Source organism: Mus caroli, unplaced genomic scaffold, assembly GCF_978045245.1.
Source record: "Mus caroli unplaced genomic scaffold, Mus_caroli_1 scaffold_9, whole genome shotgun sequence".
Taxonomy (NCBI): domain Eukaryota; kingdom Metazoa; phylum Chordata; class Mammalia; order Rodentia; family Muridae; genus Mus; species Mus caroli.
Window position 1 is genome coordinate 78,666,934 of NW_028227264.1, and position 23,342 is coordinate 78,690,275.

The 23,342-nt window shown below is 54.9% G+C and overlaps 2 protein-coding genes and 1 non-coding gene across 5 annotated transcripts; 1 reads left to right on the forward strand and 2 right to left on the reverse strand.

Moving 5' to 3' along the window:
• Window positions 1-1,905: 1,905 nt before the first annotated feature.
• On the reverse strand, window positions 1,906-14,969 carry Med16 (mediator complex subunit 16). 3 transcript variants are annotated; one of them, XM_021174019.2, is made up of 15 exons: window positions 14,861-14,969; window positions 13,697-13,859; window positions 13,240-13,347; window positions 12,966-13,135; window positions 10,054-10,485; window positions 9,476-9,581; window positions 7,111-7,266; window positions 6,214-6,422; window positions 5,897-6,103; window positions 5,209-5,419; window positions 4,504-4,637; window positions 3,679-3,871; window positions 3,268-3,484; window positions 2,549-2,632; window positions 1,906-2,338 (listed from the first exon to the last, which is right to left on the reverse strand). In XM_021174019.2, the coding sequence occupies exons 1-15, from the start codon at window positions 14,936-14,938 to the stop codon at window positions 2,212-2,214; spliced, it is 2,595 nt and encodes an 864-aa protein (XP_021029678.1). In that variant the 5' UTR covers window positions 14,939-14,969; the 3' UTR covers window positions 1,906-2,211. The 3 variants fall into 3 exon arrangements, with proteins under 3 accessions (XP_021029678.1, XP_021029676.1, XP_085699105.1); XM_021174017.3 differs by having other exon boundaries at window positions 13,697-13,862; XM_085842979.1 differs by having other exon boundaries at window positions 13,697-13,740; window positions 14,861-14,956.
• Window positions 14,970-15,237: 268 nt separating this feature from the next.
• Window positions 15,238-15,344, forward strand: LOC115032277 (U6 spliceosomal RNA). Its single transcript, XR_003837917.1, has one exon. It is a non-coding gene; the product is annotated as a U6 spliceosomal RNA (small nuclear RNA).
• Window positions 15,345-16,076: 732 nt separating this feature from the next.
• R3hdm4 (R3H domain containing 4) lies at window positions 16,077-23,340 on the reverse strand. Its single transcript, XM_021174294.2, has 8 exons — window positions 23,107-23,340; window positions 19,845-19,999; window positions 19,294-19,418; window positions 18,882-19,002; window positions 18,629-18,714; window positions 18,277-18,362; window positions 18,144-18,199; window positions 16,077-17,138 (listed from the first exon to the last, which is right to left on the reverse strand). Exons 1-8 carry the CDS (start codon window positions 23,316-23,318, stop codon window positions 17,038-17,040), a joined length of 942 nt encoding a protein of 313 aa, XP_021029953.2. The 5' UTR covers window positions 23,319-23,340; the 3' UTR covers window positions 16,077-17,037.
• Window positions 23,341-23,342: the final 2 nt, after the last annotated feature.

Consider the following 23,342-nt stretch of genomic DNA (forward strand, 5'->3'; position numbering starts at 1 on the left):
GTTGTCTGGGCTCAGACAGCTCTTACTTTGAGCCTTACCACATAAATACTAAGAGGGGAAACTGAGGCACAGAGCGGCCATAAACAAGACTTGATTCCAACCCAGAGCCCTTCCTGGCTTACTGAAGAGGGAGTTGTTAATGTCTGTCACAGGCTGGAACCCTGTGGGTGACAATGGGCAGAACCTGGACCCAAACCCTGTGCCTTTCTACCAGGAGAACAGGACACTGAGACAAAGGGAGTCTTCTGGCTTCCTGTAGGTATTGGAGACTGAGGATCTGAGAGGTGAAACCACTGAGGACCCTGCTGTGAAAGAGGATAGAACTGGATCCTGGGTCTGAACTTTATCCCTGCTAGGCAGGTTCAGCTTGGAGTCATTTTTATGAACAAGCTGCCACCAGGCTCATGGAGAGGGGTAGCCACAGACACAGGCCAGGCCCAGCTCTACTCCCTCGGGAGGCTAGTGCTTAACACCACTTGTCCCACAATCCCAGAGTGCTCCACACCTAAACAGAGGAGCCTGGGACGCCACTCTAGCATCTACCATGTCCCCTAGATGGCTTGATATGCACGTCTATGCACGGCTAGCACTCTGCAGAGAGTGGACCAGAGCAGTCTTCCAGGACTGCCACCCCAGTGGCCATGTTTCCAGCTATGGGAGGTCAGGAAGTCGAGCTTGTACATGGCCAGGATGCTGCACCACCATGCTGCTGGCTTCTGTTGGCAGAGGCGGTGCTCTAGGGGCAGCAGTGGGCAGGGCAAAGGGAAGTCACAAAACCCTGAAGGGGTACACCAGTTTCCCAGGCACAACATGCCTACCTCTCCCAGCACTGAGGAGAAGGTAGTTCAAAGTTGGGATGCTCACCCGGGCCTGTTACCCTGTCTGGCTGTAGCTCCCTCATACTCGGTGGAGTACATCAATAATTCTGGGTTTTGGTTTTTGTTCTTTTAAAAACACAGAAATGAGCTGGGCGTGGTGGCACATGCCTTTAATCCCAGCACTCAAGAGGCAGAGGCAGGCGGATTTCTGAGTTCGAGGCCAGCCTGGTCTACGAAGTGAGTGCCAGGACAGCCAGGGCTATATATACAGAGAAACCCTGTTTCGAAAAACAAAAAAAAAAAAAACAAAAACAAAAAACCCCACAGAAATGTTTTTGCTTTAATCTCAGGTGTGAGATGTGGGGCTGCTTCAGACTGTCCACAGCAGCTGACTATGATTTGCCTCGTGATCTAGCAGAGGTGTGGTTTTGCCAGCTACAGCTAGTTTCTCCAACTGTGTGACATTTGCAATTCTGGGGATTTTTAAGAGGGTATATATATGCTAGAGTTGTTGTTGTTAGTGGATTGGTGGTTGGTTGCTGTTTGTTAAGCAGTCCTGTGCAAAGAAGTTAGATATCCTGCTGGTGACATCAAACTTGCCCCAAGGACCGCAATGCTCCTCATCAGTGGGAGGTAGTCTGAACGTGATGTCACCCCTTATCCCCATTAGTGTCAGGGGGCTGAAGGGGTAGAAGAAAGAAGAACCCACAAAGTAGCCAAGCAGAGTGGAGCATCCTCCGGGGCACCAGCTCAGGCAGGCCCTCTCCAGAGCTGGGTCATTGTGGCCATTGCCCTGTACTCAGCTCCACAGGACTCCAAGGAGAAAACACCTGTTACCAAGAGCAAAGAGGCTGGGGCCTGGCCACCCGAGGCTGTAGGGGGCAGATGTGGTATGGATGCTAGAAAGCAGAACCTCTGGGGACTACAGCAAAGGCCACAAAAACCAGGAGATGAGGCAGCTGGGGAGGGGAGAGTCTGTTGTGACACAAGTGGGGCCCGCAGTCACTCAGTTTCCTTATGTGTGGGTACCTCAGCACGGAGCCTCACCTAGTGAGCAGAGTGGTGGGGACCGCGGTGACAGCCAAAGCCTGGTGCATCAGAGAACTTTATTGGGCCAGTCTTCCCCTCCCACAGGCACCCAAAGGAAACTGAGGCAGACAACCCCAAGCAGGACAGGGGCATATGCACTGTGGATCTTTTAAAGGATGAATACACAGCCCAGCTCCTTCACGCTGGCTTGGATATGACCATGGGACTTCAGGCCCTAGAGATGCCACACGTCCCTAGAAGGGGCAGACCGAGGGGCCGTTGGTGGGGTACTTGTGCCTCAGTGAGCACAGCAATGTCAATGTTCAGACACTGGCTGTACATATGCAGGCTGGTGGGCTGTGGCTCAGGAACAGCTGAGAGGCACTCGCCGCCACAGCCCACCACACAGGCAATTCTTGATCCACCGCTGTTCCCACTGTGTCACAGCGGTTGTCTTGTTGGGAGACTTCAGCATGGTGACACAGCCACACCTGAGGAAGCAGGGACTGTTAACACTCACCTTACTCTCCCAAGTACTGCACTGCTGAGCAAGGTGGTATGCCCCAAACCCTAGCCTGCCCAAGCCAGGTCTGACACAAGGCCCAGGCCCTTCCCAAGCTGCCTACCCCACAGATCCCAGGCTCTGCCTGTGTGGCCCAGGAGGGATACACAGAACTCTGGGCCCGGCTGCAGCTCCTCACCTGGTGCAGGCTTTGCACTCCTCGGTGGGGTAGGCGCCCAGGTGTAGCCTCCGGAGGTGGTCGATCTTGGGCTGGCCAGGGGCCCTGGGGATGAGAGGGGAGCGAGGGGGGTGTGGGACCTATGTCCACAGTGCCCTGTCAGGCAGGAGGCAGAGGGTAGCTTCTGGTGTGTCACCCCGGGGCTCAACCATAACAAACAGCCAATGGCCTTTTCCTGGTGAGATAGGGCCAGTGTTTCTAGAACCTTCCAAATGTGTCTGATGGGACAGTGTACACACAGGAGGGGGTAATGGCCTCGCTGTTGGAGGGGCACAGTAGTCCCTTATCAGCAAACGCTGGCCTGGGACAGGTGAGGGCTCCACTACAGCTTCAGCAAATCCAAATGGGTGAAGAAAATGAATTCTCCACGCAGTGCTGTGGGCTCAGAGGTGGAGGCTGGTGGGAGTCCAGCCTGGGCTACAGAGTGAGTGCCAGGACTGCTAGGGGTGCCCTTGGTCAGAAAACCACAAACCCCATCTCTATGCACACAGCAAAGGCTAGAATGGCAAGTTCTCATCTCACTGCCAGGACCTGACCATTGGAGACACCAAGTTCTAGAAGGCGCTGGAGCCTCTGTGGGAGAGAACCCTGAAGCAAAGCTGTGGTGTGGAGGCCTTCAGGGGCGGGGGATGGGGGAGGGAGAGAGAAGGGGGTGGGCAGTGGGGAGGGGAAGTGCATACCTGGTGAGGCCGTCCAGCTGCAGGGTGGAGGTGCTGCTGGGTAGAGTGGGCGCCCTGCCGAAGCGCAGGCGCAGGGGCTGTTTGGGCTGCAGGCGACTGACCAGCCCGTCACTGGCGGGAAGCCAGTCCAGGTTGGGGACCAGCAGCTGGCTAGGCAGCAGGCAGCATTCATCCACCAAACCCTCATCTGGTTCACTGGCTGTGCCCTCATCACGGCCTGCGGGGAGGGGTCGGGAGTCACTGCACTGAAGGATGTGGCACCCACTACAGTCTCCCTAGGGCTCTGCCCTCAGACATCACAACTATGAATTAGGGATGGGCTCCTGCCAAGTGCTAGAGAAATGGCGAGAAGCTTAAATCTGGAGGTGGGCTGATAGGGAAGCTGTGAGAATGTGTATGATAGCGCCTCACAGCAGATCCACAGTTTGGTGAGCAGTCGGAAGAGCAGGGACATGCTGTCCTGGGTGTCCGAGGTGGCCGTGTAGACGGGCAGGCAGCTGGGCTTCAGCAGGCCCCAGATTCGGATGACAACCATCAATTCTCGCAGCATGCCCAGGGATGTACCATCTCGGAGGAAGCTGTGGCCCGGCCTTAGTGGGGAGCCCTGTGGGTGGGGACACTGGGAGTGAGAGGGCGTGATGTGAGCAGTCCCCAGCTGCTGTGCACGCAATGGGACAGTCACCAGCTAACCCTCAAACCCTGGGTGAGGTCAGATGACTCGTGTGGCCTCCACCACAGGACCACAGCTGGCTGAGTTGGGGAGGCCAGAACTGTGCTCAGAGCCCTACAGACTGAGGGTGGCACAGAAAATGACCAGTCCAGTGTCTGCAGTGCTCCTAGGCACCTGGTGGAGGCTGGGCCCTGGCAAGGGTGGCTATCTGAGCCTCTCACAGAACAGAAGCCGGGGGCTGGACTTATGACCCTGTAGCCTGGAGGCTTTTGAAGGCTAGAAGCCTCAAATGACCCAGGGACAGACAGGAAGGTGAAGTCACTCCCCCCTCCCCCCAGGCAGAGAGGAACAGAGGAGTGTATCGCTGCCTCAGTGAGAAACATGGGCACAGTATATTATGAAATAACGGTTAGGACAGGGAGACTGGAGGGGAAGCTCCGAGGGCCAGGGTAGCAAGGGGGCGGGGCTGAGGCAAGGGGTTCCACAGGGTTAGGCAGGCTGACCAGGGGCGGGACTGAGGTGGGGCGGGGGCGGGGCTGCGGCAGGGGCTGGGGGCAGGGCCCCACCTGGTTGGGCAGGCTGACCAGAAGGTAGAGCACGAAGTCTCCCACCCACTGTAGCAACTGCTGCAGCGCCTGCAAAGTGTTCATGTCGAGGACGAACTCTTCAGTCTTCAGGTTGATCATGACTTTGTCGATGTCTGTGGGGAAAGGGAGGGGTTGCTAAGGGAACACGGGGGTATGGGGGAACCCCGGCTCTGAAACCCCCACAGCTCCCGGGGCAGGTTCCTGCCCGCGCAGAACAAAACCTAGTGGACCTCAAGCATCTGCACTCAGGACAGCCAGAAGCCACTAGCACAGCTCTACAGAAAGCCGAGTGTCAGCTGTGGGAAAGGCAAGTGCTAGACCACAAGGCAGCCCTAACTTCTGTCCACACACCTAGGTCACTCAGAAAGACACTGACTTGTTGTTGTTGTTGTTTTTGAGGCAGGATCTTTCATACCCCAGGCTGGCTGCTAACTTGTAGACTTTGACCCTCTGATCTTTGTTTGCAATACCACATCTGGTTTATACTAGAGGTGCTCTACCATCAGGCCACACCTCATACCCCAGGACATAGCTGCACAGGGCTTAGGCTCAGATACAGAGCTGGTCACCTCTCCAGCACCCATCTCAAGGGCTAGTTCTGGATTAAACGGCGACTACCACCCTTGGGACTACGAGACCTTGTCTCAGAGCTAAGCAGCTACATACGGGAAGGTGCATACCCACCAACATCGGTGATCTTGGCGCAGATCTCGGCCAGGCGGTCCCCAGGGCTCTTGTCAGGGGTGTTGAGGAAGTGTGGGCGCAGCAGCGACTTTAAGGTGGATGTGATGGCCATGAGGAACAGCTTGGTGTGGTAGTCACACACACGAGCCACGGTGCAGGGTGACAGCTTGCACAGTGAAGCCTTCATGGCCAGGATCCGGGTGGAGAGGACCTGGGGAGGGGGTGGCACAGAGGTGAGTGGAAGGCCTGGCCAGCTAGGGGCTTGTACCCAGGGCCTAGGGAGCAAGGGGTTATGGGAAAGGGCCACTTGGCTGGGACCCTCCCCAGGTGGGTCACCTCTCTGGGCTCACCTCTTTACGATTCAATGCATACAAATCCAACATCCCCAGGACACTCATTAGCAAGGGTGACAGGGGCCAGTTATGAGTCCCCACATGCTTTGATGTGCTATCCACTGAGCAGTAGTCCTGACTGCTTAGCTCTGAGACAAGGTCTCGCTCGCTCTGCAGTCCAGACTGACCCCCAAATCATGATCCTCCTGCCCCAGCCTCTGGCCAGCAGGCTCCATGAACCTGCACTCTCCATCTTCCCACTCACTCTGAGGTCAGCAATAGGGCATCACCCACAACCCCACACAGAGAAGGGGCAGTCACTCTGGGGACATGACCCGCCCACCTGTCAGCCCCACCTGTTGCAGGGCGGGCTTCTGGCGCGTGTACTCCTCGTGCAGCCGCTCCACCAGGCTCTGAACCATGCCGGGCTGCACGTGTAGCAGGATGTCCCACCAGTCATAGCCGGTCACCATGCAGTATTCCAGCAGGAAAAGCAGGTGCTGCAGGGCCAGCTTGGGCTCCAGCGGGTGGCCCAGGGATGGAGAGATTCGCAGCATGCTGAGCTGCGGGGAGGCTATGCTGAGGGGACGCACTGCCCGCCCACATCTCCTCTCCTCCAACTGCCCTCCCTTCCCCCTCCCCACTGCCCCTCTCCACCCGCCTGCATGCTCACCTTCCCGTGGTTATCGATGCCCACGAGGGCCAGTGAAGTCCAGGACAGCTGCATGGCTTTAAAGTGTACGGCAGGGCATGTGGTGCGTGGGCGCTTTAGGGCCGGCTCATCCAGCGAGCGTGGGGCTGAGCTGTAGAACACCGCCATGGTCTGCAGGGACAGTCGGTGCACCATGTGCACGCTGCCATCCTGGAAGGCCAGCGCTAAGCCTGCGGGTAAGGGTGTAGTCAGGATGGGGTGGGCAGCGGCCGCCCTCCCTGTCTCCCTTAGTGACCGCAAGAACCACAGAGCCCTGGGCTCCCTCCCAGAATATTCCTCAGGCTTGACCACCGACCCCACCTTTAATCCATTCTCCCCATCATATCGGAGAGAGCCAGGAAAATAAGGACCTAGGCACACAGAAGCAACCCCACCTCATAGCTGAGCAGCTGGCTGGAGAAGGCACCTGACTGACAAGCACCTGACTGACTTGAGGGATCTGAACCCAGGACCATATATTATACAATACCATACCATACCATACATACAATATACTTTAGTGATTATGTTTTTGTCTCAGCAAGAGGATCTCACCCCATGTTCCTAAACCACTGTTAATTAGCCATAGCTCTTTACATTACCAAGAAGCATGGTTTTCTATTAATTGGCTAAAGCTGTGTACATCTTAAGGAATATAACTTGCTAATCAGCTACAACTCTACATATCAAGGAATGTAGCTTTTTATCAACTGGCCACAGCTCTTTACATATTAAGGAACACAGCTATTCAGCAGCTTTCTGGACCTTTATCACAACATGAGACCAGGAACCCTTAACACTCAGAATCCATCCCCCACCCCCTGCCCCCACCACACACAGGTCCAGGTGCTGTGCCGGCTGCTCCTGTGCCTAACTTACCAAGGCCTGGATAGAACTGGGTGTCACTGGCCACCTTGAGGTCAGTGTTGGTGAGTGAGATGGGCAGTTTCGGCAGTGCCACTGCAGATACACGGTCCAGGTCATTGGTGGCCGACAGGATCCGCCACTTGAGGATCATGGGCTGTTTGTCACCAACTGAAAAGTTGGGGACAGGGAAAGAGAGGGGTGTGGGAGGGTGTAACAGAAAGACGAGCTCTGCCTCAGGGACCAGGACTACCCCTGCCCCGATTCAGGAAGAGGACTGTGGCCGGCCACACATCCTCCCGCAGCCACTTGGTCTGAGGATGTAAGAAGACCGGGAACTGGCAGGACCCGGGCCTGGCATTTTTCTTTCCCTATTTGAAACAGGATCTCAGAGACCTTATGCTGGCCTTGGGCCCTCTATGTAGCCCAGGCTAGCCTTGAACTATTACCTTCCTGCCCAGCATGAATGAGGTCCTGGGCTCCATCCCCAGCAGGGAATGAGATGGATAATGTGGGCCAGTGCCTGTCATACCAGGCTCTCTGGGTCTCATGGGTTATCTATGTCAGTCCCCATCCTTGAAACCAACCCTGACCCCACAGGGAGCCCCAGCAACTGAAATTCAAGAGGAAACAGGCTAGAGTGTTTGGAGCAGTCAGGCCTTCCTTGCACTGAGGTTGCTCTCTCACAAGGGACGAAGAAAGCAGGTGCATGCCTGTCACCCCAGCTCATCAGAGGTAGAGGCAGGAGGATGGCTCAGAGTCTGATGCCAGAGAGGGTGCACTAGAGTCTAAGACTTTTCAAAATTCAAATGAATGAACGAACAAAGGGAACCCCAGATGTCAGTGGCCAATGGCAGCCAAAAGCTAGTGAGTGCCCAGGGCATCAGCCACATCCTTGCCTTGACCATAGCCAGTTTCTGTCACCATGGTCACCACATCTCAGCTTGCCTTGTATCCAAGGCTGCCAAGCACCACCTACTGGGCATCTGTGGGAGGGAGGCGCAGGTGCATGTGTGGAGAGGCTGCCCACCAGCGCCAGGAGCCCAGATTACCAGTGACTCACAGCCATCCACAGCAAACACAGCACAGCAGGGACGCTATTCACATTTAATTACTTGCTGGCCACAAAGGGCAGCTTACTGCAACTGCAGCAGAGGCCTCTTGACACAACTTCATTAGGCAGACAATTAGGTCCTCTAGTGACCTGCACAGCCACAGGGTCAGCAGCCCTCCCGCTTGCCCCCCCTGCAGCTAACCTCACTTCCTTTTGTGTGTAGGGGAAGGGCACTGGGGGCAGCCTCAGCAGCTATCCCCTGGGGAGTCCACATTTGTAAGCAAGTGTGCTGTGGAGAGGTGTGCTGGGTGGCCTTGGTAAAGATGCTCAACTCCAGCCTCCTCTCTGACTGGGATTTCTAGATGATTCCATGGCTTTTAAAGTAAAATGCCTTCCTTAGTTGTGGGCACCCTTTCATAGCTCAGCCCTTGGTTGCTGGCCCCTGCACAGGGCGTTTCTTCATCCTGTGTGCGAGTGTGGGTGTCCCAGGCTGTCCTCACCAGAGCTCTGGAGCCTTAGCATCCGACTCTAGGTAAGCAGCCAAGCCTCCAGGACTGTGAGGGACAATGCGATCAATCTGAGAAAATTAACGGCCACACCAGAGGCATGCAGCCACCCTTTGCTGCTTTGTGGGATCTTCTTTTTCCATCATGAGATAGAAGAGAAGGAAGGACAGTGGGGAGAGAGATCCTTGAATCTAATTTCTTTGCTGTTTTGTTTCTTCTTTGAGCACAACTTCTAACAAACCACAACCAACCCCACCTCTCAGAGCCCATCCTGTATGTACCCTCTGAAAAGTTCCCAAAATTCCAAATGTCACACAATCTCTGAAACTATCTGAGGCGGGCAAAACCACGCTTCTGCTAGAGCACGAGGCAAATCACAGTCAGCTGCTGTGGACAGTCCAAAGCAGCCCCACACCCCATATCTGAGGTTAAAACGAAAACATAATATTTCTGTGTTTTGTTTTGTTGTTGTTGTTTTTTTTTGGGGGGGTGGGTTCGAGACAGGGTTTCTCTTTGTAGCCCTGGCTGTTCTGGAACTCACTCTGTAGAGCAGGCTGGCCTGGAACTCAGAGATCCGCCTGTCTCTGCCTCCCAAGTGCTGGGATTAAAGGCGTGCGCCACCACTGCCCAACTATTGTTGTGGTTTTAAAGAAACCAAAATTCCAGAATTCTCACCACAGAGGCAGGTAGAGTTCCATGCATTCAAGGCCAACCAGGGACACAGAATGAGACCCCGTCTGAAACTGAAAAGCCTAACAGCCACCATGGAGGAGGAGCAAAGCCCTGAGCTTCCCTCAGGAGGGAAGCCTAAACTACTCACCCACAGGCGAGATCTGCTGGAAGATATTGTTCACAGGAAGGCCCTCTTTCCGTAGGGACCAGCATTCCACCAGGCTGCTGGTCTGGCTGGACGCACACAGGAGCACCTGAGGGTGGGGCTCAGTGAGTGGGGGATGTCTCCTGCAGCACCCACCTCCCATGCCTCATTTGCACCCTCCAGTGACAGGACTAACAGTGCAAATATGCCAGGGCTTTCAAAAGGTTTGTGGCTGCGAGGTTTCACAAGTGCAATGGGAAGCCAGGTGACCCATGACCAGTGGAACGAGAGCCCCAAAGACAGGTCAAAACAGGACATATCAACAGACAGGCCACCTTCTGTGGTAGCTGGGACTCAAGAGAGGGGCTTTCCCACATCCTCCAGACCTGGTTTCCCCATGGAAGGTGAGGCAGGAAGGTGAGAGGTGGGGAGAACGGGAGATACTGCCAGCTCTTAGAGGAAGGAGCCACCAGCCAAGGGATGCAGATGCTCCCTGGGCCACCAGCAGGGACCTTCTCTGCTGCCACCAGGTCCATCAGACTCTGACCCCGTGACAGATCATGGCTGCTAGCTGGGCTTACCTGCTCAGACATGTCTCGCGCCAGGAACTTGAGGTGTGTGATGGCGGGGAACCTGTCTTTGCGGTTGGGGTCGGTGGTGCAGCGCATAAACAGTGAGGGCAGGATCTCCGTGTCAATGCGGCACTTCTCGCTCACCACGCTGACGCACACCTTATAGAACTTCACGGGTGATGCACTGCTGCCGTCTGCAGCAGCCACCACAATGTTCCCACCGCCCGTGAAGGCAATGTCAGCCAGCGCCACTCTGCCACGCAGCCGGCACAGGCTCTCCGTGGACGTCAGCACCTGCCCGCTGGGCTTAAGGAGGGACACAGTGACCAGGCCACTGACTGTCACTGCAATCCAACCCTCCATTGGCTTGCCACCAAACAGCGTGAGGGACGGGGAGAACTTCACACGTGAGAACTTCTCTCCGAAGCTAGAGGCACCAGACTGTGGGAGGGGGAAAAGGGAAGAAGGGCTTGCTCAGCTGCTTGGAGGCATCCTTCTGTGACCTCACTTCACAGGCACAGAGCAACAAGGTGGCAATAGCACTGCATACCCCCCTTCCATCTCCTCTTCTACAGTACACAAGCATTGGCATTTCCTCTGGAGATCAAACTGTACTTTTTTTATTTTTATTTTTATTTTTATTTTATTTTATTTATTTATTTATTTATTTTGGTTTTTCGAGACAGGATTTCTCTGTGTAGCCCTGGCTGTCCTGGCACTCACTTTGTAGACCAGGCTGGCCTCGAACTCAGAAATCCGCCTGCCTCTGCCTCCCGAGTGCTGGGATTAAAGGCGTGCGCCACCACGCCCGGCCCGGCCTATTTTTTTAAAGATTTATTATTGTATCTAAGTACACTGTAGCTGTCTTCAGACACATCAGAAGAGGGTGTCAGATCTCATTACGGGTGGTTGTGAGCCACCATGTGGTTGCTGGGATTTGAACTCAGGACCTCCGGAAGGGCAGTCAGTGATCTTAACCGCTGAGCCATCTCTCCAGTCCCCCAAACTGTCCTTTCAGTTTCTCTGTTGTGACCTCATGGCTCAGCCACAGAGGGAAATGGCATAGGCTGTGGTGCGTCCAAAACTCCACTTACGAGCACTGTGTGTTTTCTGTGGAGCACTGCCTCAGTATCAGCTACTTGTCTTTATAATCTATATTTCCGAATTGTTGTAATTTACACACAAAATATACTTTGCTTGTTTGCAGCAGGGTATGTAGCCCAGGCTAGACTCAAGTTATGATCCTCTTGCCTAGTTCTTTGCAAAGTCAGTTATGTCAAATGATGCTTTGCTGGGGCGCACAGGGGGAAGGATGCCTTGCTAAAGCAAACATATGAAAGACTGTGTTCCCAAGGCGGACACAGGAGAAGGATGTTTGATAGAGCAAACACGTGGAAAGACCTGTGATGAAGGAGTATAAATATGATCCCACAGACAGAAGGAGCACTGAGCCATGGTGTGGCTTGCTTTGCTCTGCCTCACTATTCTTCACTAAAAACAAACACGTATTGGTTCACCTTACAGAGAGTTGTTGAGCTCAACTTGTGCTAACACTGTAATGAGGTAAACTTGCCCAGGAACTGCCTGTGAGGTTCCTGAGGCAGCTTGCCACTTCAGCAGCAGGCCGGTCGGTGAGCCTGGCAGTTTCTTCAGGATTGAACTACAGTTGCTGGTTCGTGCTAGATGACTGCCTGCTGAAAGCACTGGACTATAGCTGCTGGTTTGCGCCTGGTGTCTGCCTGCCCAGAGGACTGCTCGCAGTGGCTGAGTTGTATTTGGTGTTTGCTACGGGGCTGAACTGCTGCCAAGAAGATCAAGGTCGCCCACAAAGAACTGTTGGTGAACAGATCCACCTCCCCGATCCTAGTAACTTGTCTCTTCCACTCCCTCTGCTGGGTGCTGGGCTAGAGGGGAGGCTGAACCCTTATTCAAAAAGTAGGTTGTGGAGCTGGAGAGATGGCTCAGTGGTTAAGAACACTGACTGCTCTTCCGAAGGTCCTGAGTTCAAATCCCAGCAACTACATGGTGGCTCACAACCATCCATAATGAGACCTAACAGCCTCCTCTGGTGTGTCTGAAGATAGTTACAGTGTATAATAATAATATAATATAATAAATACATCTTTAAAAAAAACAGTAAAAAAAGTAGGTTGCATAATTTTATGCCTACAGGGTCCCTTGGAGCTGGAGTTACAGATGGCCGAGTCACATGTGGGTGCTAGGAATGTAACCCAGGTCCTCTGTAGGAGCAGCCAGTACTCTAACCACTGAGCGACCTTCCTCTCTAGCCCTTATATTAAATTTGGCAGACCAAGTATCACTGTGTAGCCCTGGCTGCCCTGGAACTGGATATGTCGACCAGGCTAGCCTTGAGCTCAGAGAAAGCTGTCTGCCTCGTGAGTACTGGGGTTGGGCTGTGACACCAGGCCTAGCCTTTTGTACTGGGTGAGAGGCGGGCAATGTGGAAGCTGCTGGCCCCACAGACCTGCAGCGACCACAGAACCGAGGCTGGGCTGTGCCTCCTTCCTCACAGGCTGCCCCTTCCCCTCCATTACTGAGGAAAAAGAGCTCCCAGAGGCCCCGAGTCTAACTCTGCCCCCACTTCTAACTGGCTGAACTCTGGATGCAGATGGCCAGGGGGATTCTGGGTTGTCATTAAATCAAAGTGGACTGGAATCTGAGAACAGCAGGCAACTTGTTGGAGATAGCAGCCATTTTAAGACTCCACTGCAGATGTGAGACATCTGTTAAACAGATTCACTGTACAGGGAGGGATCATAGCTAAAGGGGAGCCTCAGGGTCAGGGTCGTTCAGGGATGGCAGGTACTGACAGTATCCCACAGCATGTGGCGGTGAGCACGGGAGCTGCATGCCCGTGGTTCCATCCACCGACCCCTAGGTCCCCCCAGTGGCACACTCACCTTCTCCACATGCAGGGCCAGCTTGACCCCGTTGTGCAGCCAGGACAGGGCCACGATGGGGTCCCCCTCCACCTGGCTGCCCACCGAGCTCTCCCAGCTGTTGGCCAGGTGGTCAGCCATGCTCCAGCATTTGATCTGTCCATCAGCATCAGCAGACAGGAGTCGGGACCCTGCGACCACAGAGCTGTGTCAGGGGCCTTCCCCCCACTCTGGACTCCCAGGGGGTGGTGGTTGTCGCCAGGCTCTGGACTGAGAGCACACCTCCTGGCCTCACCTGACTGGTCCCACTCCAGGCAGGTGATGGCCTCGCTGTGGCCAGAGCTGACAGAGTGCACTTCCCAGGGGTGTTCCGTGTCTAGGATATGGATCATGTGTGTCAGGTCTGCAGTGGAAAAAGAACACTGAGGTCAGTGTCGCTCGCAGTGCCCGGGTCCCCACCCACAGTGCACCTCTCCTATAAGCTCTGCCATGCTGCTAATCCCTGGACAGGGCATCCCGTGTGTGCAGCCACAATGTCTAACATTGTTGGAAGATGGTGAGCAGTGTATGTATGTCTCTTCTCCCACCTTGCTTTCCCCGGCCTCTCAAAACCCTCTAACTGGCATCAGAGTGCCTGGCTCTGCCACCACGAGCCTTCCAGATCTGAGGCACAGTGGAGCCACACCTGGCAAGCCCACCCACATGGTCTTGATCCCCAGGTCCTAGCCCAGGTAAGGAGAGCCAGCACTCACCCTGGTCATCATTGCGTAGGTCTGTGGTGAAGGCAATGAGGTTCCTGCAGGACCAGGCACAGGCCAGGGGCAGCGACGGGCAGTACGTGCTCTTGGCCCACTTCTCCCATTCACACACATAGGCCAGGTCCATCATACCCACCGCACCCAGCACGGTCCCTGGCTCCTGGGGAAAAGGGAGGCACTGCTCTATAGCAGCTCCCAGCTAAAGGGTGTCTAGAATGTTTATAGCAGGCGTGAGCCCTGCTATAAAATCCATGATGCCCCGCCTAGGGTCACCCCTCCCTAGGCCACCCAGATCAGCCTGAGCTCAGCCTACAAGCGCTAAGCACTCTCCACACACACAACCGGGCCCACCCCTACCACTTCAGTCTGGGCCTCAGTCTACACTCTAGTTCAGTCTCCAAGCCTTGCCCGGGACCTAGTAGTTTAGACCCCGCACGAGCCCATGCCACACAATACCCTCAACAAGTTAACATCCAAGGCTCAAATCCTGAGCCTTTTTTTGTTTTTGGGTTTTTTTTTTTTTGTTTTTTTGTTTTTTTGAGACAGGGTTTCTCTGTGTAGCCCTGGCTCTCCTGGAACTCACTCTGTAGACCAGGCTGGCCTTGAACTCTGAAATCCGCCTGCCTCTGCCTCCCAAGTGCTGGGATTAAAGGCGTGCGCCTTTAGTCTTAACACTCACACCTTCACCACCTCCCGCCCAAGCTCGTTAAGCTCCACCCACATTGTCTAATCACCCTAGGCTCCGCCTCCAAACCAAACTGCTTAATTCAGCCTCAGCTTCTGCTCAGCTTGTGACTACTGTGTCACCACCTCTCTGCATCGATCTCAGATCTTCAGCACCCCCACCCCCGGCCCACCTTAGACTCCGCTCCCTAGGCCACATCCCTCTCTATCAGTCTTATTTCTTCAGGCTCCGCCCCTCCATCCAACTTCTGAACTCAGGCCACGCCCCTCCCAGGGAGGCTCAGCCCCTTGGGCCACGCCTCCTTAACCTTAGGCTTCCCCAATTCACATCCCTCCCACAACGGCCTCTACCCAGCAAGCTTTGTTCCCAGGCCCGCCCTCTGACCCCACAAGCCCCGCCCCTCGGCCTTCCGCTCCCGGGCTTAGCCTGAAACGCACCAGCCACGCGTCCCGTACCCCGCACCCCGCACTGACCTGTCCGCCCCGGGCGCCCAGTCGGCCCGGCGGCCGCGGTCCACACTCGCCCCAACGCCCGGGATCCGACGCCGCCATCTCTAGGCCCGCGCCGGCCCCCTCGCACAGACTTGTGGGAGAAGCTCGGCTACGCCCCTGCCCCGGTTAATTTGCATATAATATTTCCTAGTAACTATAGAGGCTTAATGTGCGATAAAAGACAAATAATCTGTTCTTTTTAATAACTAGCTACATTTTACATGACAGGCTTAGCTTTCTATAGGAAATACAAATACTAAATTATTATTTTCAAAAAAAAGCACAAAAGGAAACTCACCCTAACTGTGAAGTAATTGTGTTTTGATCCCATAAATATCGCTTGGAGAAGCACTTTATTCGTGCTCGCTTCGGCAGCACATATACTAAAATTGGAACGATACAGAGAAGATTAGCATGGCCCCTGCGCAAGGATGACACGCAAATTCGTGAAGCGTTCCATATTTTGTTCCTCAGAGGAACTGACATGCACCCTAACATCCTATTGCAGGCCCACTCACATTTTTCCCATTTTGTTTCTTGACAGCAGAGCTCGTTGCTCACTGTATAGCTCAGGTTGGCCTGACACTGATGAGGTTCTCCAGTGACTGCCTCTATCTACTGGGTTGACAGCCGTGCACCACCGGTCCACGGGCTCCCGTGTGAGTGTAAGCGTGCCTTCCACAGTGCAGGTAAGAGGACAAGGAGCTGGTTCTTGCTCTCAGATCATCAAGCTTGGCGGCAAGCACCTTAACGTGCTTAACCATTTTGTTGGCCCTCAAGTGACTGTTGTTTGAGGCAGGGTCTCACTGTATGGCCCTGGCTATGTAGACTAGCTGGCCTTGAACTCACAGAGATCCATCAGCCTCTGGCTCCTGAGTGCTAGGATTCAGAGGTGTCCAATAATGAGACCTGTCTACCACGTGGCCCAGGCTGGCCTCAAAATCACTTGTCACTGGTCACCATGTGGTTTATATGGTGCTGGGGATGGAACCCAGGGCTTTGAGCATGCTAACCAATTGCTTTCCTCATCAAACCCCAGCCTGGCGCCCCATCTTTAAGCATTTTACATGTTGTAAAATGAACTAATGTCATAGAGACTTTGAGGTTCCCCCGTGTCCAGATTTCTAGCTCATGCCCTCAGTGACCTCCCAGTCTCACCCACCCCCACCAAACCTAAAGACAAACACGGGGACAGGACTCGAGCACCAAGGCTTTATTAAAATCGTCCCTTTCCCCCAAGCTCAAAGAATCACACAGAAGGGGAAGGGAGGGAGGGCCAGGCCTGCTGAACATGTAAGGCCTCTGCAGTGACCACAGCTATGCTGAGCAGCAGAGGGGACAGGGGAGGGGACAGGGAACACAAGGTCAGAGGCTTCTGGCTGGAAGTCCTGGACCCCAGAGATAAGGAGAGGGGAGAAAGAGGAGGAGAGGACGGTCTGAAAGGCAGGCAGGGCCCAGGGAGCTGGGGACAAGATACACACATCACCAAAAAAAAAAAAAAAAAAAAAAAAAAGCATAAAATGAGCCCTTGAGACAAAGCTTGTCCAGGTTCACCGGGCACATGGCGTGCATACATGTGCACCGCGCGCGCGCACACACACACACAGACACACACGCAAGAAAGTGTCCTGGGGAGGTCTGCAGAGTCCTAGAGAGAGGACCAGCCACCCTCATCAGAGCTGAAACCTGGAGGGTCAGGCAGGGGTCTCAACAGAGCCCACTACCAGCTGGCGCTAGGTGTTTTGGTTGTGCCTCCCCAGTTCAAAAGAGAAATTAAAAGAAGTCTACCCCAAAACATGCCAAGTTCATTAAAACGGATTAGGAGGGGAAAAAAGGTAACAGTCTGCTACTCCTTGCCTGAGCTTCTGACTCAAAGAAAGCTAAACAGAAAAAACACAGGGAAATGCCCCGGGCAGGTCTCCCTACCCAAATACAAGTACCAGGGTGGAGAGCTATAGGGCCCCATTAGGTCTTCCCACCCAAATACAAGTTCCAGGGTGGGGAGCTACAAGGCCTCCCTGTGTGATCTGGGACATGAAGGGGCAAGGGCAAGGAGATTCCTGAAGGGTAGGGGTGGCATTCAAATTCTGAAAGCGTGGAAGATCTTATTAGCAGACAGAGGTCTGGGCCGGGCGAGGCGGCTGGCAGGGGTTCTGCCATCATTGCTGGTCCAGGTAGGCAGACAACAGAAGCTCTGGAGGCAGGAAATCCAGGTGGCGGTTGCTGACTTTCATCTGCCTCCGGCCCTCCAGGTCAGCACCTGCGGACAAGCCATCGCAGACTGGAGGAGCTGGGCCAGAGTTCCAGTGTGTGGAGGGCTCCCTAGCATGCAAGAGCCCTGGAGGTTGGAGGGATCAGGAGTTCAAGACCGACCTTGACTATACACATAATGCAATGGAGGCCAGCCTGCACTACACCAGTGACCCTGCCTAAACAATTAAAGAAACCAGATGAGGTCTGGCTAGCCATTAGCTGTGAGTCTGTCTAGAGGCTTCCCACTCGATTCAGACCAAAGCTGAATTCAGTGAGAAACCTCCCCCACACAGCCTCTCCCAATTCTCAGGTGTGTGAGAATACAGTGGAGGCTGCTTCCTCCCACAGAGGGAACAGAAGAATCAAATCCAAGTGTTGCCATAGAAACCATCAACTCTAAGCAGGAAGCAGAGACAGGTACTAGGAAAAGAAGAACCAAAGGTGGGGGGGGGGGGGGACCTGGAGCCAAGGAGGGCTCACAACCATCATTAGAAGTGGACGAGGGCTGGTGAGATGGCTCAGTGGGTAAGAGCACCCGACTGTTCTTCCAAAGGTCCAGAGTTCAAATCCCAGCATCCACATGGTGGCTAACAACCATCCGTAATGAGATCTGGTGCCCTCTTCTGGAGTGTCTGAAGACAGCTACAGTGTACTTACATATAATAAATAAATAAATCTTTAAAAAAAAAAAAAAAAGAAGTGGGCGAAACTGTAACTAGGAAACCAGAGGGCAAAGGCCTGGGTCCTGGGAACCTGTCTCCTTTTTCTGTCCAGGTCTGCGGCAGACCCTCAACTTCAGACTTTAACAACCTCACCTAGGTCCCCTTCCCTGGAGCTGTGGATGGAGGGAGTCTGCCCCCTGGAAACCCAGAGTTAACTAAATACCAGGACTTTATGGTAGCTACTCTGCTATCAGCCCATCACACCACACCCCCAGTCTCCCAGTAGGTGACACGGCGTCTGCTTCATTGGGAAGAATGGGGTGAAGGGGCGGTGGGGAGTAGGTACTCACTGGCTGAGATGAGATCCATGTACTGGCACACAGCATGAAGCAGGAGCCTCTCATAGCTGGGGAGGAAGGGCCAAGAGAGACTGAGCCAGAGTGGGGGCCGGTGGCCATGCCATCCCCTCCTCAGCCCCTGTACCTGTTGTCCAGCATAGCAGTGTACACGGCTTGGGGGGACACCGAGAAGAACGCCAGCAGCCGTTCCTCCCAACTCTCCAGGGTTTCCTGAAGGGATTGGAAGAGCTAAAGGGTCACATCAAATGCCCTAGCTGTCTCAGGAACCTGACCACCACCTGTCCAGCCCTGTCTGTCAAATTCCTAGGCACTCTGCAACATTCATTTCCACTGCCCAATCCTCCTCTTCCTAACCACTGCACCACCTGCCCCTCCCTTCTTCCTTCCCTCCCTCCCTCAGGGACTCCCATTACCTCTTCACCAAGATAGAATGGAGACATGGAAAGGCCAGGTTGAGAGGAAGATGGGGCACTCACCATTGGGATGCGGCTGCGCTTGAGCACAGACCGCAGGCGACGGCTGATGCGCCTGAAGCACTCGTGGGGTGTGAAGACAGGGTCCTCTGTGAAGACAGCATGTGGAAGAGGGTCAGGGCGAGCTCAGGTCCCACCCACAGCCTAGCCACACCCACCAGGGAACCCCATCCTGAGCCCAAGGTGACCAAAAAATTTCACTGCCACAAGGCTCCACCCCTCTGTATTTTGGCCCCACCCTCCAGCCAAGCCCCACCTCTCCGACGGTCCTCCCCACGGCCAGGCCCACGTCTCCGCTTGCCCTGGCCCTCATCCTCCAAGTAACGGAGCACTCGCTCTTGCTCCTCTCCTGAGCGGTTCATAAAATCATTCCAGACCTGGAAGACAGGGATGCAGGCCTGGCACACAGGAGCCCATCTGTAAACCACTCGCTCACGTGTGTGCAGCACGAGCTGGATGCTGAAGCTGGGGTTTCAAAGGGTGCATAGGAGCTCAGCAAGCACGACCCACTCCCACGCCGTGGAAGCCCCAGTGACATGCTATCATGTGTATAAAGTAGTCTCCAAATGGGTCCTTTAACAAGAAGAGCAGATGAGCCCAGGATCTGGCAGCATATAGGGGAGGGGTGGGACACCTCTCAGGGGCTGCAGAGGGCCTTAGGGTCTCACCTCCATATAGGTGGCATTGCTGCAGGCCTCTGCGAAGATGCCAGGTGCAGCAGAAGGAGTCAGGTCCCCATCTTCCACCCCTGGAGGGCCCCCAGCGGTCTCCAGCAGTGTTAGCAGGTACTGGGCTGGAAGGAAACAGCGGGTTGATGCAGCCCTGGGTTCCTACTGTCCCCAATTTTTTTTTCTTTTCTTTTTTTTTTTTTTCACCCACCCAGTCTCTAGAACCCCATCTATCTCTCCCTGTGTTGCTGAACTCCTATGCACCCTCTGAAGCCCTTATTCTTTTTTTTTTTTTTTAAAGATTTATTTATTTATTATATGTAAGTACACTGTAGCTGTCTTCAGACACTCCAGAAGAGGGCGCCAGATCTCGTTGTGGATGGTTGTGAGCCACCATGTGGTTGCTGGGATTTGAACTCTGGACCTTCGGAAGAGCAGTCGGGTGCTCTTACCCACTGAGCCATCTCACCAGCCCCTGAAGCCCTTATTCTAACGCCTGGCTAGTGCGGGGTGTTTCACAGCAAGGGAAACATACCCCACTCCCTGCTTACTGTTCTCCAAACGCTGCAGACTCTTCCGTCCCTTAGCTCTGGGCACCAGGTCCGAATTCCTCACAGCCTGGTTGATAAAATGTTGCTTGCGTCTGGACGCTGAGACCCTCTTCACCTGTGAGCCGCTGAGTGAGGGGAGACAGCCAGGGAGGGACCTGTGTACCAGGTGAGGAGGCCATCAGAGGTGAGGGGTCTGCTTGGTTTCCCTGGCGACAAGGGGCTTCATTCCCCCCCACCCAGTCCCACCCCAGGACACAAGTTTTGATGCAAGAAGGGTAAAACTGAGGTTCGGAGAAAGGAAGACACGGGGACCAGTCACACAGAAGAATGGTAACTTCTCTGGTCACCCCCCAATCTTCCAGATTTAAGCCCTAAAATACCAAGGTCCGATCTCTATGCACTCCAGGGGTTGGACGCCAAACCCGGGAAGCAGACCCTCTGCCCCACGCACATGTTAAACCTGAAGAACCATTGGGTCTCAGGATGACAGCCCAGTGCACCTGCCTGGCACCACAAGCAGCTAACGTGGGTTGGGGGAGGGCAGCTAATTGCCCCAGGAACTCCTTGGCGACCCTCAGAGCTAAATGTCCACCTCCTGAAAATGCTGTTAATCCTGCCAAGAGATTAGCTGGAGCCCAGGAGCTCAGGCCAGTGCTTGGCAAGAGCTGCAGGGAGAGAGTAGAGTGTGTGTGTGTGTGTGGGGGGGAGAAGCCCCGTGCCTGCGAGGGGGAGAGCAGCAGGCTTGGAAACGCTGGCACCCGGGTCCCCAGCAGCACCATGTCTGTCTCCCTTCAAGCGGGGTCAGGGCCTGGAGCTTCAGCTCTGGCAGGGTATGTCCCTTTATCCCCTCAGCCACCAAGTGGCTGCACTGAGGCCTGCCTGGCTCCCTCCCAAGAAGGGGTCTGTCCCTCACCTCTACACCATCTCTGAGCAGGGTGCGGCCTGAGGTTAGCCCAGCTGTAAACTTTCTACTGGGTCCTAGGCCCACACTCACGGTTCTATCAACTCTGAGGTCTGAGGCTGGGCCACTTCTGTCCCAGCTCCATCCCTGCAGCTGGCACAGCCTGATAACAAACCACAGCTGCCCCTACAGGAAGGACAGACAGACATAGCAGGGAAAGGGGGCTTGGAGCAGTCTTCTGGACAGAAGTGCACCTGGGTCCCAGCTTGGACATATGAGCCCGCTCACACCAAAGCCCACCAAGCTGGTGAGGCGCCTGTGTCAGTGCCCGCACGGCTCCCGAGTACCCATAGGCGAGCCCTTGATAACCCTTTGGCCTGGTGCTGCACCACCCGATCTGTGCTCACTCCTAAAGGCTTTGGGGTGTCTCCACCTCCTTGGGGGCCCCCAAGAGCCCCCGGAAACGGAATTGCTCCCTGAATTAAAACTTGTCAGAGACCTCCACACAAACGCCTCTCCCAGTTCTGCCTGATTCGGGTTTCCGTGTGAATGTCACCTCCCAGAAGCTGGCACTGCCCATCCAATCAGTACTTGCACCAACAGGAGCCAGCTGGCCTGAGCTGTTTACCCTTCTCCTCCTCCTCACCGAACTTCCCGTGCCCAGCTAGCAGCTCCAGCAAGGGACCAAGAGGTTTGCTGAATGAATAACCTAAACTTCTGGAGTTTGTTGAATGAATCCTGCTTCCCCCATAGCCGGGCCACTTTACAGAAAGTGAAGTGGAGGACCCAGAGGAGGTGTCCGACACATCAGAGTATGACCAGCACCTGGGGGGCGGGGTGACAAAAAGCAGACGTGGGGCTGGGGAACTCCCCCAGCTGGTTGAGTAATAGGCCCACCGAGACACACCTTAGCTACAAACACACCCTTCTTTGGCAAACACTCCCGGAAAGGCAGAGAACCCACTTCCCCAACAGGAAGCAGGGCAGAGGTGACTCAGGCCCTGGACACCCAGCAGGTAGGTGGACACCTGGGTGAGGCCCTGTGGGAAGTAAGTCACCAAAACGTAAACTTAGTTATACTAGGGACACAACAAGGACACTCTAGGCAGCTAGGCATGGTCCCAGGAGGCTGAGGCAGGAGGATCAGCTCATGGTCATCCTCAGATATACAGAGACGGAGGCCAGCCTAGGCTACCTGAGACTCTGAGTCAAATAAATAAAACAAACACAGGCTAGGGAGAAAGGTTCAGTAGTTACAGCAATGGCCGCTCTTGCAGAAGGACCGGGATCGTCCCCAGCACGAACATGGTGGATCAGAACCATCTGTAACTCCAGGATCCATCTGACCTCAGCAGGTACCAGGCACACATGTGGTGCACATACATACATACAAGCCTACATACACACACCTACATATGTACAGACAAAATGCTCATAAACATAAAATAAAATATTAAAAATAAATAGATAAAGTACAACAAACAAAGGTAGAACCAAACAGAACCCTAGATTACTGGACACCATGGAAGGAAGGGCTTTGCCACCCCACCCCGAGTCTGACAAAGAGCCAACTGTCCACATCCAGATGGGGGAAACCAAGGCACAAAGAAACTTAGCAAGCTGGCCAGGGGCCAAGGCAGCGCTTGACCCACAAAGGTAACTGTCAGGGCCACAGGTCACAGGACCTGAATTCCTGAGTAGCCACATACAACCAGCGGCACATCACAGCTTCGGGCTACACCACATCCCACCACTCTGGGAACTGACCCCCCAGAGACACAGAGTCACCATTGCCAGGACAGTGATCAGCGGGGATCAGAGAGTGGCAGTACCCCTGGCAGCTGCTCTCCCGTCCAGCGGGGTAAAAGGGGAATGAACAGGCTAACTGCCTGCGGCCAGGTCAGAGAGCCCTCTCCACAGAAGCCCAGAGCAGGAGGCCCCTGCATCTGCGGGTGAGCAGCCAGAGAAAGGGGTGTGGGCGGAGAAGCGACAGAGCATCCATGGGGAAGGTTGGGGAGGAGAACATGGAGGAGGGAGCAGAGGAGAGAAATAGGAGGAGAGGAAAGTGGGGGAGAAAGAGACCCCAGCTGGGAGAAAGAGGAGGTGGAGGAGACCCCAGCCTGGGGAGGAGACCCTAGCGGGAGGAGGAGGAGGAGGAGGAGGAGGAAAAGACCCTAGCCCTGACAACGAGGAGGAGGAGACCCCAACAGCCTGGGGAGGAGGCGACCCCAGCGTGGGGAGGAGGAGGAGGAGACCCAACAGCCTGGGGAGGAGGAATAGGAGGAGGAGGAGGAGACCCCCAACAGCCCGGGGAGGAGGAAGGGGTCCCGGAAAGAGGTCCAGCCCGGCGGCCCTGCTCACAGCCTGGTCTCCCCGCTCGGAGTAGCCTCCGGGCCGCCTTCTGAGTTGTCCAGAGCCACCATGGCCTGCAGCCGCTGTTGCAGCGGGGCCTGAGGCCGCGGAGGAAGTGACGCGCGGGGCGGAGTCTGCAGCGGCCCGGGGCGGGGACAGTCCAGGAACAGCCGCGGTTGCCGGGCTAGAAGCTCAGTCTCGGTTTCCCTCTCCGTAGACATGGGGCGGTGTCACCCACCAGGACG

Excerpts from the sequence above, each read along its gene's own strand:
- R3hdm4 (XM_021174294.2), bottom strand. The coding sequence starts at position 23,318 with ATGTCTACGGAGAGGGAAACCGAGACTGAGCTTCTAGCCCGGCAACCG. Across the intron at positions 19,003-19,293 it reads GCAATGCCACCTATATGGAG|GTCTGGAATGATTTTATGAA; the intron begins GTGAGACCCTAA and ends CCTGTCTTCCAG. Across the intron at positions 17,139-18,143 it reads CATGGATCTCATCTCAGCCA|GTGCTGACCTGGAGGGCCGG; the intron begins GTGAGTACCTAC and ends GCTTGTCCGCAG.
- Med16 (XM_021174017.3), bottom strand. The coding sequence starts at position 14,938 with ATGGCGGCGTCGGATCCCGGGCGTTGGGGCGAGTGTGGACCGCGGCCG. Across the intron at positions 10,486-12,965 it reads TGGCCCTGCATGTGGAGAAG|TCTGGTGCCTCTAGCTTCGG; the intron begins GTGAGTGTGCCA and ends CCCCTCCCACAG. Across the intron at positions 4,638-5,208 it reads CGCCAAGATCACCGATGTTG|ACATCGACAAAGTCATGATC; the intron begins GTGGGTATGCAC and ends CTTTCCCCACAG.